The sequence below is a fragment of the Myxine glutinosa genome, chromosome 4, assembly GCF_964187855.1.
Source record: "Myxine glutinosa chromosome 4, kmMyxGlut1.1, whole genome shotgun sequence".
Taxonomy (NCBI): domain Eukaryota; kingdom Metazoa; phylum Chordata; class Myxini; order Myxiniformes; family Myxinidae; genus Myxine; species Myxine glutinosa.
The window spans coordinates 6,656,993-6,673,345 of record NC_136264.1 but is presented as its reverse complement, the minus strand read 5'-3'; the positions used below and the strand labels follow the sequence as shown (position 1 = coordinate 6,673,345).

General features: G+C 45.5%; 1 protein-coding gene across 2 annotated transcripts in view; it reads left to right on the top strand.

The window, feature by feature from the left end:
• LOC137424377 (uncharacterized) overlaps positions 1 to 16,353 on the top strand; it is a 169,902-nt gene that overhangs the window by 43,801 nt on the left and 109,748 nt on the right. For both annotated transcript variants that reach the window (XR_013623015.1, XM_068111772.2), the window contains exon 6: positions 2,412 to 2,449. Coding sequence is in view for 1 of the 2 variants with exons in the window: in XM_068111772.2 (XP_067967873.2) it covers positions 2,412 to 2,449 (38 nt within the window). In the remaining variant the exon portion in view is untranslated. The remainder of the gene's footprint in view (positions 1 to 2,411; positions 2,450 to 16,353) is intronic.

The window sequence follows — 16,353 nt, the reverse complement described above, 5'->3', positions numbered from 1 at the left end:
CCCTACAATCTTAGACAGGTCTCCACTCCGACGCTACAATCATAGATGGGGCTCCACTCCGACGCTACAATCATAGATGGGGCTCCACTCCGACGCTACAATCATAGATGGGGCTCCACTCCAACGCTACAATCATAGATGGGGCTCCACTCCAACGCTACAATCATAGATGGGGCTCCACTCCGACGCTACAATCCTAGACAGGTCTCCAATCCGACGCTACAATCCTAGACAGGTCTCCACTCCGACGCTATAATCAAAGACAGGTCTCCACTCCGACACCACAATCCTAGATAGGTCTCCACTCCGATGCTACAATCATAGATGGGGCTCCACTCCGATGCTACAATCATAGATGGGTCTCCACTCCGACGCTACAATCATAGACGGGTCTCCATTCTGACCCTACAATCATAGACGGGTCTCCCCTCCGACGCTATTATCGTAGAAAGGACTCCACTCCGACACTACAATCCTAGACAGGTCTCCACTCCGATTCTACAATCATAGACGGGTCCCCGCTCCGACACTACAATCATAGACGTGTCTGCACTCCGACTCTACAATCTTAGACAGGTCTCCATCCGACACTACAATCATAGCCGGGTCACCACTCCGACGCTACAATCTTAGACAGGTCTCCATCCGACACTACAATCATAGACAGGTCTCCACTCCGACACTACAATCATAGACAGGTCTCCACTCCGACACTACAATCATAGACGGGTCACCACTCCGACGCTACAATCTTCGACGGGTCGCCACTTTTGACGCAGGATACTCGAATGGCTTAATACCCCAGTAAGCTGGTTCTCATTGCCGACATCAGAGGGATGACATGCTGAGTCAACCCACCTGGTGTTATTTCAGCAGCATGACAGGGGCTCCAACTCATGACCGTACTATCTTAAGCCAGCTACCTTTTAACCATTAAGCCAACACCAGGCTTATAATAGATTTATTGCAAAAGAAAAACTAGAAAGAGCAATCAGAGATTGCAGACCCTCGCCAGTACGTGTTTTCAGTGGATTTTAAGGCTTTTGTGTTTCAACAAATATGGTGGCCGAACCACGTGACTGATTTATCTCCAGATGACGTTCAAGAAATTTCTTCTTGATCTGGTGAAGTTTTGTACTTGTAGAATTATGACGTCATAATGGAGGCACCTATGACATCATCATTAACATATTTTATTCCACATGGAGTTATTTATAATAAGCCATGTCTACATTTTTTTTATTCAGTGCTTTCGGAGATATAGAGGTGCAAAATTTTTCTGTTTTTCCAAGATAGCAGCCGAACCATGTGACCGATGACGTCATCATTATCAATAAAAAAAATTCTACAGGAGGAGGTGTACCTATGGTGGAAATTTCCTGTCAATCAGAACAACCGTTTCAGATAAATTCATATTTATTCTGTGAGAACAAACAAACAAACAAACAGACAGAAAAATGAAAAATCACTCATAGAGCGACACTTGGCAAAATAGAACAAAGTAGTATGGCATTCGGTAGAGCATCCTTTTGACCTCAAAAATAATTGGTGGTTCAATTCAGTGACCTGATATGCAAATCGTCTTCAAATTTCAAGTCAATCGGATGGAAATTGAGGATTCTAGAAATTTGGAAAAAGTGGTTGACCTTTGGCCTATGTTGACCTTTTGACCTCAAAATATATAAGATTTTGATGGAACCACGAACTCTACCGTTTGGTGAAGTTTCGTGAAGATAGGTTTAAAATTGTGACCTCTAGGCAAGTATAAGTGTGCGGACAGACAAACACACAAACACACAAACCGGGGTGACCAACATACTTGTCAAACACCGAAAGTCTAACAGCGGCGTAGCCGAGCTTGTAAAATATTCTAAACTACAAACACATATGATAAGCTTTTTAAACAGTCGCTAATGCTGTTTACAACATTAAACAAAGAAATTTGGAGGCATCCAGACATCCATGAGGTAAGTTTTACTTACAGAACTGAGGACAGATCTACTGTAATGTAGATTATACCCCACATGGTTGGAAGAGACGTAACGCCAATGGTTTCGATATTTGATGATCGTTTTAACAATCGGTTTGTTTGTGTTTCACACTGAATAAAAAACAAAGGTAGAACATGGCGATTGTGATATATGACAGGTTCGACAATATGTTCAGCTTGAACGGCATATAAAACAAAATGGCGGTATGTGGAGAGTCAGCCGCCTTACCGCCGTAATGACATCAGATGTAATCACATCACCCTGTCATGTGACCAGATCCTCAGCTCTGATTAGTTTACGTTTGAGGGGACATACATACATACAGACGCACAAACACTGAACAGTAATATCAAAGACATTGTATAAATACCTGTATGGGGTATTCAAGTTGATAAGTGGAGTATTTTTTGTACCTTACAGGTGGCAGTTACAACAGCCAGGCTCTGTGTCTGATTCCGGTAAGACTCAACATTATTACTTGCAAAATCGAAGATTTTTCAGGTATATTGGTTGGTCTTGTGCATTATTCTCTGTGAGTTTGTCTGTTTGTCTGTTTGTCTGTTGTCTGTTTGTCTGTATGTCAGTTGCTTACAGGTCACAATTTTCAACCGATTTTCACAAAACTTCACCAAACGGTAGAGTTGGTCATAAGCAAGAAGCCTATTGTTCTTGGGGTCAAAAGGTCAACATAGGCAAAAGGTCACCAACTTTGTCAAATTTCTAAAATCCTCAATTTTTATCCAATTGACTTGAAATTTTAAGAGTATTTGCATATATGGTCACTGAATTCAACCACCAAATATTTTTGAGGTCAACAGGTCAAAAGGTCAACATAGGCCAAATTTCTAAAATCCTCAATTTTCCTCCAATTTACTTGAAATTTGAAGAGGACAGGCATATCTGATCACTGAATTTAACCAATGAACATTTGGAGGTCAACATAGGCCAAAAGTTCAACATAGGCTAAAAGGTCAACATAGGCCAAATTTCTAAAATTCTCAATTTTTATCCAATGAACTTGAAATTTGAAGAGGACTTGCATATCTGATCACTGAATTCAACCCCCAACTATTTTTGAGGTCAACAGGTCAAAAGGTCAACATAGGCCAGATTTGTAAAATCTTCAATGTTCATCCGATTGACTTAACATTTTAAGAGGATATGCATATGTGGACACAGAATTCAAGAACCAAGTATTTTTGCGTTCAAGCACCAATTGGCAACATAGGCCAAGTTAGTAAAAACCTCAATTTTCATCCGATTAACTTGAGATTTTAAGAGGATTTGCATATCTGGTCACTAAATTCAACCACCAATTATTTTTGAGGTCATCACAGGCCAACCACTTATTTTTGGGGATTTCGCAAGCATCGTGCTATGAATGACATATTTCTTGTTTGTCTGTCTGTTTGTCACTCGCCTACAGTTCACAATTCGAAACCGATCGTCATGAAACTTCACCAAGTTGTAGATGTCATCACAGTTGAGAAGCCTATTAATTTTGAGGTCAAAGGTCACCTGGAGGTCAAATTTCTAAAATTGCCATTTTCCATCCAATTGACTTGAAAATTGAACAGTATTTGTATATTGAGTCACTAAATTGGTAAAGCAACTATTTTTGATGTCAAAAGGTCAAAGGTCAACTCAAGATCAAACTTCCATTGCAACTGTGCAATTTCTATCTACTTTTCAACTGAATCAGATGAAAATTGATGATTTTGGAAGTTTGACCTTGAGTTTGACCTTTGACCTTTTGACCTCAAAATAGTTGGTTTACCAATTTAGTGACTCAATATACAAATGCCTCACTGAATTTGGAAACCAACTACTTTTAAGGTCAAATGTGAATTCAAAGTCAAACTTTCAAAATCATCAATTTTCATCTGAAAAATCATCAATTTTCATCTGAAAAATCATCAATTTTCATCGTATTAACTTGAGAATTAAACAGCAATTACATCGTGTATCGCTGATTTGGGAAACCAACTATTTAATGTCAAAGGGTCAAAGGTCAACTCCTTTTTGGGGGAAAGGGGTGGATTTTGCAATTATCGTGCTCTGCATGACGTCTTCTTGTTTGTTTGTTTGTTTGTCTGTTTGTCACTCTCCTTCAGGTCACAATTCTAAACCGATTGTCATGAAACTGTTTGTGATGTGTTTGTATGTACAGTATGTATGTATGTCCACTCTTCACCCATTTGTTGGAGAGCTGACGTAATGCCACCCACAATTTTAACCAGAAATACTTAATCCAGAGGACCTAAAAGACCCCCCCCCCCCACTCCAACCTCCTCGGGGACCCAAAAGACTGAGAACAACCCCGAGGATCAATAAGACCCCAAGACCCCGAAAGACCCCGAAGACCAAATGGACCAAAAATACCAAATACACCCAAAAGACCCTGAAGACACAAAAGACCCCAAAGACAGAAAATCCCCCAAAGACCATAAAGATCCAGAGGACCCAAAATACCCCAAAGACACAAAATACCCAAAGGATCATTGAAAAGACAAAGACCCCAAACATCTTTAAAGACCCCAACAAGACCCGAAGACAGAAAATACTCAAAAGACTGAAAAGACCCTGAAGATCCCCAAAACCCTTAAAGGGAACCCAAACACAAATTTTGTTTTTCTGAAAGCAATTGACAATCATTAATCATGGTCTAATTGAAGGGAATTTTTACAGCGTAGCCCATAGGGCGAAGCCGTCTAGAACAGTGTTTGTCCGTCTGTATGTATGTGTGTATGTATGTGTGTATGCATGTACGTATGTATGAGTAGAAGGAAAAGGCAGGTCCTGGCTCACCTTAAATTTAACATTGAAGTGAATGGGGAAAAAGTGAACAACTATTGACTCACACCCCCCTCTCTCAAAAAATTGAGCCCCTTTTCTCCCTCCCCATCTTAACAATAACTTCATTATACTCATATGGAGAACCAACGAATATCTGTTTTATTTTGGGGAATAGCTTAATTTTCTTATAGCACCCATCACCATCTAGAATATTGAGAAATATTACATCAGAACTTGGTTCTTGGTTTAAGTATCTTTGTTGGGCAGAGATGAAATGAAAAGTCTCTCTTAATGTTCTCGTTTGAGCCCCTCCTGAGCCACATATCAATTTGAGAATGTAGTAAAATACATTTCCATTGATTTCTTGACAACCATCAAAGGTTTCCATCCATTCAGGGACATTAGCTCCTAGAGTCTCTAACTTACTCGTATTTAAATTTATTTGCTTACCTGTTTTATTTACTCTTACCCCTGTTATCCTGCAATAATACTTATTTGGTATTTTTCACATTCGTTATGTTTGCCATTTATACACCAAGGCTGATTATGCCTCCAACCTGGTGTGTACCCCGGTTTAGAATAGGTACACCGTATCCCTGCGTGTCGTAAGAGGCGACTAAAAGGGTTGGCGTCAGGAAGGGCATCCGGCCATAAAAACATTGCCCCAAAAAGGGAACCATGACAATTACAACTACATATGGGCAGGGTACAGCCCGAAGTACCCCGTGGGGGAAATCACTCCCTCTCGTCAAAACTCAAGGTGGGGAACTCGATCGAAGCAAGGGTGGAAATGACTCCATTTATGACGACGAAACGTCTGATGTCCGACGTGGAGATCGGTTTCTGAGGTTTGGGACATGGAATGTAGGGACAATGACAGGGAGATCAGGAGAAGTGGTGGAAGTATTGGTCAGAAGAAGAGTGGACATACGTTGTGTGCAGGAGACAAGATGGAAGGGAAGTGGTGTGAGAATGGTGAAGGGTAGGCAGGGACAGAAATACAATTTGTGTGGCAAGGGTGCCCGGAAGGTGTGAATGGTGTTGGTGTCCTGTTTTCTGAGGAGTTTGTAGGCAGTATGGTGAGTGTGACAAGAGTGAGTGATAGGTTGATGATGGTGAAAATGATGATTGATTCAAGCTCTTGGTGAACGTCAGCTCGGGATATGCTCCGCAGGTTGGTCGGAGCGATGAAGAGAAGGACAAGTTCTGGTGTGCTATAGAGAAGCTGATGGAAAACGTGAAAGATGAGGAAGTTGTTGTGGTAGGAGGAGACCCAAATGGACATGTGGGAAGGAGTATGGATGGTTTTGAGGGAGTTCATGGGGGTTACGGATATGGTGTGAGAAATGGAGAAGGTGAAAGGATTTTGGAGTTTGCTGATGGAGCTGATTTGTTGATTTGTAATACTCAGTTCCAGAAAGAGGATAATAAGCTTACATATATGTCAGGTGGGTCGACGACAACCGTTGACTACCTGATGGTGCGTAGGCGAGATAGGGGGCACCTCCGGGACACAAAGGTGATCCCGGTGGAGGAGGCTGTTTCACAGCACCACTTGGTTTCTGCGACATAAGGGTGAAAGGTGCGAGGAGAGCTCGGCGGGTGAAGTACCAACAGAGAATGAAGGTGTGGAGGTTGAAAGAGGTGACAGTGAGGGAGGCATTAAAAGAGAGGCTGAATATGGTAGAGGATGATGTGGTTGAGCTTGAAAGTGGTTGGATGTCAATGAAAGATAGTCTGTTGGAAGCCGTTGGTGAGGTATGTGGATGGACAAAAGGAAACATGGCACTCGGAAACATGGTGGTGGGATGAAGAAGTTGGAAAAAAGATTGATGAGAAGAGGAAGAAGTTCAAGGAGTGGCAGAAGGCGAAGGGTATGGGAGCAGAAAAGGCAGAGCATGAAAGTTATAAGGCAGCCAAGAAGGCTGCAAAGAAAGAGGTAGCAAAGGCACAGGAGGCATGTAGGAAAAAGTTCGGAGAACGCTTGGATTTGGAAGAGGGTCAGTGAGCGGTATTCAGGATTGCAAAGCAGATAGCGAAAGAGAGGTGTGATGTGATGGGGGTGAGTTGCTTGAAGGATGAAGTGGGACAAATCGTTGTGGACCCAGATGGAATTAAAGGAAGATGGAAAAGATATATGGAAATACTGTTGAATGCAGAGAATGAATGGGATGGCAACATAGAGAGTAACCCAGTATTAGGACTGGCAGAGAAGATAACCGAGAAGGAAGTTGAGGAAGCATGAAAGCAATGAAGAGTAGAAAAGCGGGAGGGCCAACGGGAGTTGTGGGAGATATGTTGAAGGCAGCGGGAAATTGGGGTGTGAAGAGAATGACAGAGATCTGCAATCTGGTGGTGAAAGAAGGCCGCGTTCCAGTGGATTGGGAACTGAGTACCCTCGTCCCTCTATACAAGGGGAAAGGAGGGCTTCTGGACTGTGGCTCGTATCGAGCGATAAAGTTATTGGAGCATGGAATGAAGGTATTGGAAAGGGTGTTGGAGAGGAGGATAAGGAAGAAAGTAAAGATTGACAAAATGCAGTTTGGATTTATGCCAGGAAGAGGAATGACAGACGTGCTTTTTATTGTGAGGCAGTTGCAGGAGAAGTATATGGAGAAGAGGAAGAAGTTGTTCTTGGGTTTGTTGATCTGGGGAAAGCATTCGATAGGGTTCCACATGAAGTAGTGACATGGGCATTGAGGAATAGGAATTTAGGAGTGGAGTAATGGTTGATCAGAGTAGTGATGGCAATGTACAAAAGAGCGCGCACAGCTGTAAGGACGGAGGACGGGAACAGTGGTGAGTTTGAGGTGAAGGTGGGAGTGCATCAGGGGTCGGCACTAAGTCCACTACTATTTGTAGCTGTCATGGGGGTGCTGGCTCAGAACGTAAAGGAGGGTTTACCGTGGGAGTTGTTGTATGCAGATGATCTGGTGTTGATTGCAGAAAGTATGGATGAACTGAAGGAGAAGATGAACAAGTGGAAGGAATGTATGGAGACAAAAGGTCTGAAGGTGAATATTGGAAAAACGAAGGTGATGGCAAGTGGTAAAGCATGTGGTGAGGTGGAAAGAACTGGGAAGTGGCCGTGTGCTTTGTGCAGGAATGGCATCGGAGTGAATTCCATTCAATGTCCAATGTGCGCTGAGTGGGTTCATAAAAAATGTAGTGGTTTGAGAGGGTCATTAACCAGTGTGGCAGCTACATTCAAATGTAAGGCGTGCACAGAGGGAGCTGCAGATGGAGGAAATGTTGAGTTGGATCTTGGAGACGGCGTGAAGCTGGAAGGTGTGAAAACATTTTGTTACCTAGGAGACATGCTGAATGGAGAAGGTGGATCAGACTCGGCAACGGTTGCTCGAGTGAGATGTGCATGGAAGAAGTTTCGGGAACTGAATGGCGTGCTGACGAGGAGGGGAGTGTCGTAGAATCTGAAGGGAAAGGTGTATGCTGCATGTGTGAGAAGTGTTATGATTTATGGGAGCGAGACATGGGTAATGAACGTAGAGCAGCAACGAAGGTTGGAAAGGGTGGAAATGTGAATGGTTCGGTGGATGTGTGGAGTATCGTGGAGAGAGAGGAAGACAAATGATGAATTGCGAAAGATGATGGGAATAGAGCCTGTGATGGATGCTGTGAAGAGAAACAGGTTGAGATGGTTTGGTCATGTGTTGAGGAAGTATGAAAGTGACTGGTTGAGAAGAGTGATTGAAATGAATGTAGAAGGAAGAAGAGGATGGGGAAGACCGAGAAAGACTTGGCTAAAGATGGTCGAAGAAGAAATGCGGGCAAGGGTGTTAACAAGGGGAGATGCAGAAAATAGGGCAAAATGGAGAACATTGTCATGGGGACCACAAGGCTAACCCCCGCTCTTGCAGGGAAAATGGCCTTAAAATGCCTGTTGTTGTGTGTTGTTATTAAATTCAATAGATGTAAATAATTTTTGGATAGACAATTGTTCTACATTATGTAGTAAAAAGGAATTTGAGGATTATATGAAACATACGACTGGAAAATATTAATATATTGTTGTGAAACAAGATGAGATACCAACTGATATATTTTTATTTTATAAATAACAAGATGAGATACTGACTGATATATTTTTTATTTCATAAATAACTTGCCGAAAGCACCCGGCATTGCCCGGGTTCTTTTTGAATGAATTTACTACTATAATTAGGTTTTTACCCACGGCCGTAGAAGATTGACTACTATAATTCAGCTCAGCTTTTAATTGCGAAATGGGCCCAGCCTGCCAATGCGGCCTCGACCTGGCCTCCCCACCTAGCCTATGACCATCCCGGTACCCATCCCGACATTTTTGGTTCTTTTTGAATGAATTTACTACTATAATTCAGGTTTTACTCGCGGCTGTAGAAGATTGACCATTATAATTCAGCTCAGCTTTTAATTGTGAAATGGGTCCAGCTCGGCCGAAGCGGCCTCGACCGGCCTCGCCACCTAGCCTATAACCATCCCGGGGCCCGTCCCAACATTTTTAGTTCTTTTTGAATGAATTTACTACTATAATTCAGCTTTTACTCGCGGCCATAGACCATTGACTACTATAATTCTGCTCACCTTTTTATTGTGAAATGGGCCCAGCCCGGCCGAGGCGGCCTCGACCGGCCTTGCCACATAGCCTATAACCTATAATTTGGAGAGACATTTTGGAGAGACACACCTCGGCCGGGCTGGGCCCATTTCGCAATTAAAAGCTGAGCTGAATTATAGGTTATAGGCCTGTCCCGACATTTTTGGTTCTTTTTGAATGAATTTACTACCATAATTCAGCTTTTACTCGCGGCTGTAGAAGATCGACTACTATAATTCAGCTCAGCTTTTAATTGCGAAATGGGCCCGGCCCGGCCGAGGTGGGCCTCGACCGGTCTCGCCACCTAGCCTAAAACCTTTCTGGGGCCTGTTCCGACATTTTTTGTATTGGAGGTTTCCACCACCGTTCAGGAGATTAGATTGCGCAGACAAACAAACAAAAACTTTCTTTTATAATATAGAGAGATAATAATAATAAGAATAAATAATATAATATAATAATAATAATAATAATAATAATAATTAGAATAGAGTAGATAGAAGAAGAAGATTACACACATAAAAGACAACTATTATTATTAATTTTGTGGGTAAATCTGCTTCAGGAAAAAACTTTCAAAAATCTAGGTGCTTGAATAGTAAAAATGAAAAGATTGTAAGTTAAAAAAAAAAATACCCTATGATTCGTATTGTATCAACAACGACCAGAGCAATGTGACCATAAGTAGAAGGTGAAGATTATTACTACATTTCAATGGAGGAACATATGCGATTGAGGAACGAAGGTCAAATATTTGAGGAGGTCTCTCTTGGCACAACAAAATATTCACATTGTAAGAGTGAGTTAAATAAAGTAAAATCTGGTGGTCTTGGGAATTTAGAAACTAATCCAGAAGGAATGAGACAAATTATGAAACATCTGAGTAATAATGGAGTTAAGGTTTTATCATTTGGTTTTGATGTTGATTAAGAAACTCAACATCAACGTATGAAAAGCAGAGATACTACTATTAATGAAGAAGAAATTACAACTCGTATTAATGCTAATAAAGGATTTGATAAAATATTTAAAGAAAAGGATTTATTTGAACACATCTACTTTAATGATGAAGAAAAGGAAAAATTTTCGATTGACCTTTACAATTCAGGAAATGATATTTTTCAATAAGTAAATACAGAAAATGAATGTACAAGAAAGAGCAAGAAGGTTTAAGGAACATCAGGAGTTGTTTTAAAAAGTTGTAAAGCAACAGGAAGACATAAAGAAGAAATGCAGACAGAAACTAACTGGTGAAGAAGCGTTTGAAAGAAAACAAGGGAAATTTTTTAAAGCACTTTTAAAAACTTCCCAACAAAGAGAACAACCCTCCACAATCACAATGATAGAATATACTCTTGGAAAACTTCAAATGCTCAAATATTTTAGTCAAATGAGAGCAAGAATTGGAGAATATAGGAGAATTAGAATATGATGATGAAGGATTATTTCAACAACTGGAAAAGGTAAGTCACCCTCCTGATTATGTTGTGGAATCTCTTCAGAACATTTAATATTCAGTGGTTTCTGTCGTGAAAATCAAGCTCAGACACGACTTGACCTCTGGGTAGGTTTTAATATCATTTAGATCGGCAATACATCCTGTAAAAATACATGCATGCAACAGGCATTAAATCAGAGCATTTCAAGAGCAGCAATGGAAGTTTCAATATAACAATGGTTAGCGCAGCGCATCGTCAGCGCAGCATTTGGGGGCGTACATACCATTCAAACTACTGGATAATGTCACAGTGAGTTCGGCTGAAGTGTCCGCACGCCCCGGTTGTCCCGGGTCTTATAGACGGCCCCTTCCGTAGCGAGCACCCCTGGGTTCACCTTGGTATAATTTCACTACATTCTCCCCGCCGTTAAAACTATACTACCGCTCGGCAGTTTGCAAGCAAGCATCAGCAATAAACCAAAGGGTCACGTCAATCCACGTCAGTCAGTCCACCCGTAGCGGTCGGGGCGGCGAACCTCCCTGCCAGTTCGTGTTCGGAATCTACCGGGCACGGCGTCCCCTAGCCCGGAGTCCCCCGCGTCGGAATAGCCGCCGGAGGTTGGAGTCGGAGGGGGCGCCCCTGCGCCTTCGGGCACGGGGGCGGGGGACGACGGGAGTAACAGTGGTAGTTCCATAGGGGAAGCTTCGATAGAGTCCATAGACTCGTAGACGGGTTCGTCGATATCCCTGTCGTCGTCCCCACATGGGGCGAGATGGCGTACGGAGACAGTAGACTCGCGGCCATCCGCCGTTAACACGCGGGCATGCTCGGGATTAGCCTGGAGGACCTGCACCTTGTCAACAAGGGGGTCGTACTTGCTAGTGCGAACCGCTCGTTTGAGATAGGCGGGCCCCGGTTCAGCGAGCCAGCTGGGTAAAGATTGGATACTGCCGGAGCTTCTAGGGTGGTGGAACAGTCGTTTGTGAGGAGTCTGGTTGGTGGCAGTACATAGGAGAGCCCGGATCGAGTTTAGTGCGGCAGGCTGCGACCACGCCCATTTATCGAGGCCTCGGCCGAGGGTCCGAAGGCTTAGCATGACGGCCCGCCATATAATCCCATTAAAGCGTTCGATCTGTCCATTTGCTTGGGGCCGGTACGGGGTGGTGTAGCTCGAAGCGACATTATGCTGGAGCAAGTAGCCCCTCACTTCCTGGGACAGGAACACCGCACCCCGATCGGTATGCACGTAGGCCGGATACCCGAACATAGAAAACAAATTCTGCAGGCACCGAATAACCGTGGCAGCCGACATATCCCCGCACGTGTAAGCAAAGGGGAATCGGGAATACTCATCGACGATAGTGAGCAGACAGCGAGAGTTGCTCGACATCGGCAGCGGCCCTTTGAAGTCCATCGCCAAGCGCTCCCACGGTCTAGTAGCCCTAACGAGTGTCCCCAGAGGGGGGCTATAAAAACGCGGTTTGAGTTCCGCACAGATCGTGCAATCACGGCAGATGCGGCGGATGTCCTCCATCGAGTACGGCAGATTGCCCGCGTGCACAAAATGCGCGAAGCGCGTTACCCCGGGATGACACATAGTGCTGTGCAAAGTGCGCAGCCCCTCCAAAGTTATGACCCCCGCGCAAGTGGCCGGCCTCGATAAGGCGTCAGCGACCAGGTTATCCTTCCCAGGGCGGTATTTGATGGTGTAGCAGAAGTCGGCGAGTTCGATACGCCAACGGGTGATTTTCTCATTCTTAATGCGCTGAGCATGTAAGGTGTCGTACATAAACGCAACACTCTGTTGGTCCGTGATGATTTGGAAACTCCGCCCAAGCAGATACGGACGCCATCGCCGAATTGATTCGACGATCGCATACGCTTCCTTTTCGACAGACGAATGCCTCCGCTCGGCGGAGGTGAGAGTCCGCGAGAAGAAAGCCACAGGGCGGCCTCCTTGGGAGAGAGTCGCCGCTATCGCATGATCCGAGGCATCACTCTCCAAAATGAAAGCGGCACTCTCGTCAATCGTCGCGACAGCGGCGCCAGCAATGTCGACTTTAAGGCCCTCGAAGGCCGCCAGGCCCATGGGGAAAGTGTCGCAGGCCACGAGGGGGCGGAGCTTAGTGGAGAAATTTTGCACCCACTTTGAGTAGTGGGCGAACAGCCCTAGAGCGCGTTTCAGCGAAGCCCGATCGCTAGGCGGAGCCATATCGAGCAAAGGGCGCAGACGCTCCTTATCCGGAGAGACGGAGCCATGGGTCACGGTGTACCCCAAAAGGTCTACCGTGCATAGAGAGTATTGACACTTCACCGCATTCATGGTTAAGCGATATTTCCGCGCGACCTCGAGGAAGCGTTTTAGATTAGCGTCGTGATGCGCCTGGTCATACCCACAAACCGTAAGATTGTCCAGATAGACAAAGACATCGGTCAAATTCTCCTTCGCAACGAGGTCATCCATAGCTCTCTGAAAACAAGCGACGCCGTTCGTTACCCCAAAGGGAAGTCTCGTGAACTGGTACAACCGCTGACCCGATTCAAAGGCTGTAAAAACGCGATCAGCCCTAGAGATGGGGACTTGATGATACGCACTACGCAGATCGAGAGTGCTATAAACGGAATACAGGGCCACCTGGCATACCAGGGCGTCCATCCCCGGTAAGGGGTAGGCATCCAGCTGTGTAAAACGATTAATCGTCTGCGAATAGTCGATTACCATTCGCCTGCGGTGGGCCTCACTCCGCACCACTAAGACTTGGGCCCGCCACGGTGACCTACTGTGTTCTATGATACCGTCCTTCAAGAGCAGGGCCGTTTCTTCTGCAATGAATTGCGCGTCCGCGCGAGAGTAGCGCCGCGATTTGATGGCTACAGGGGTACAATCAGTGGTCAGGTTGGGGAACAGTGAGAGTGACTCCATGTCCATTTGAGCGAGGGCGCACACAGCGAGCGTGTCCGGCCCTCCGAAGTCTATTTCCAAACGTCCATGCCGCTTAAGGAAATCAAGTCCTAACAGAACGTCAGCGCATAAGGCCGGTAATACCATGAGATACACATCCGGGAACGTGCGTCCGTTTATCACAAGTTTCAATCGACACGCCCCTTTTGTGCTCAACCGAAGTCCCTGAGAGGCCATGAAGATCCGGCGGGTTGTCCCGAGAACCGGCCACCCATGTTGATGCACGAGTCGCTGATCAATAAAACTATCCGTGGATCCCGTATCAATCAAAGCTTGCGCAAAAACGCCCGCGACCGTGAGCGGAATGAAGGCCTGCGCTAGGCCGGCAGACCCGGCAGGTATAGTTCCGGCCGGGCGAGAAGATCGCGCCTCGCGGGTGGATCCCACGCCGTCTGCAATCCTTCGGGCCTCAGCAGGAGCATTGAAGACAGTTGGCTCATCGGTAGTTTCATTTGCCAGAGTGGGTGTGGGGTGGTCGTGAGAGCAGCCGCCAGATGGCGCTCGCGCCACGGGAGAAAGATTTCTGCCATCTGCAGATTCATATGCCACAGCGGGTGCATGTAATTCATAAAAGCTGCCGTCAGATGGCGTTCGAGCCACGTGAGAAGATTTCTGCCATCTGCAGATTGACATGCCAAAGTGGGTGCATGTAATTCGCAAAAGCTGCCATCAGATGGGGCTTGTGTCACGTGCTGCGTTTGCCGCACTTCGAGAGGCATTTCCAAAGTAGGAGCATGTCGCTTGTTTGAAGTAGGCGTTCGAAAGCCAGTCAAGGTCGGACGCTCTGTGACCGGTCGCGTTCGCGCCATTTGTTTCGGCGGCCCGACGTATCTCACCAAGGTCGGGCGAGAAGCCAGAGGCCCGCGAGGAGGAGAGCGGCTCTTCAAAGCTGTGCAAGGCGCCCCGTCCGGCGCTCGATCCGTTGGCTCCGCGATGAGCCCATTCAAGGTCGCTCGGGAATGCGTGCCCCGAGCGGCCTTTCTGCAGACTTTTGCAAAATGGCCTTTGGTGGAGCAGAGGTGACATGTCGCCTTTCGGGCCGGGCATTCAGAGCGAGGATGCTGCCGATTTCCACTAAAAAAATAACATTTTGCATACCGGGCAGGCCGTGGCCTGGCAGCGGCGGCAGCAGTGAGGCCGGATGCGGAGTCCGCTTCCGGAGCACCCAGAGACTCGGCCGTCGTGGGGGTCGGGTCCTCCTCCGTATCCTCGGCGGTAGCCCTCTCAGGTCGCGCGAGTTGCGAGGTCCCCGCCACGACTCGTGGGTGATCATATGCGGTCAATTGTTCTCGGGCATCTGTGTATACGCGTGCCAGCCGTAGTGCTTCTGTAAATGTCAGCTCCGCGACCTCCAAAAGACGGAGCCGCAAGACTCCAGAACTAATTCCGGAGATGAATGAATCTCGGAGCAAATCGTCCTGCACTTGCTCGTGGGTCCGGACGTCCTGCACGCAGTCTGCCAATAAGTAGCGCAGCTCCTGCGCGAAGCGATCGATCGATTCAGACGGTTGTTGTCTTCGCTGAGAGAGTTGATGCCGGCCGTGCACAGCGCTCCGTGTCTTTACGTAGAGGCGCTTCAGCTCGGCTAGGGCCGTAGCGTACGTCCCAAAGCGAGGAAATGGTCTTGAAAACAGTGTGATGGACCTTGGACTGTAACACGGACAGCTTTATCGCAGCGGTTGGCTCTGTCTCGTGAGCCGCAAAGTAATTCTGCAGCGTGTTGAGCCAATGAGCAAACTCCGATGCAGAACCTTCAGCTTGAGGGGTCGGCTCCGAGAATCGGTACCACGATCATCTTGTGGTCAGCCATTCGGCGAACTAAATGATATTAAATGTCGTGAAAATCAAGCTCAGACATGACTTGACCTCTGGGTAGGTTTTAATATCATTTAGATCGGCAATACATCCTGTAAAAATACATGCATGCAACAGGCATTAAATCAGAGCATTTCAAGAGCAGCAATGGAAGTTTCAATATAACAATGGTTAGCGCAGCGCATCGTCAGCGCAGCATTTGGGGGCGTACATACCATTCAAACTACTGGATAACGTCACAGTGAGTTCCGCTGAAGTGTCCGCACGCCCCGGTTGTCCCGGGTCTTATAGACGGCCCCTTCCGTAGCGAGCACCCCTGGGTTCACCTTGGTATAATTTCACTACAGTTTCAAAAACCATAGCAGGTCTCATTCCAACAGAAGAATCCGCACAGTTCTATCTTGTTAAAGAAAAGGTATTGATTGATATTTAATGATAAATTGATGTTCTTAAGTTCTGCCTGACCACCTTTAAAATTAACCTGTAAATTAATGTTTCTTCGAACCAAAGATGGACATTACATTTAGCCAAGAATCATGTTGCAGATTATTACAATGAACCATTGAATATGAAAAATGAAGATGATAGATTATATATTGATTTACAAAACTCACTTGATTATGGAGTTTCTGTTGCTGGAAAAAGTAAGAAGATTGAGAAGGAGAAACATATTATTGATGCTTTAAGTAGGCTTGGTTCAGGTGTCAGTTTTCTTCCAAATGACCCATCACAATTAGTTAATAGACTGTTATT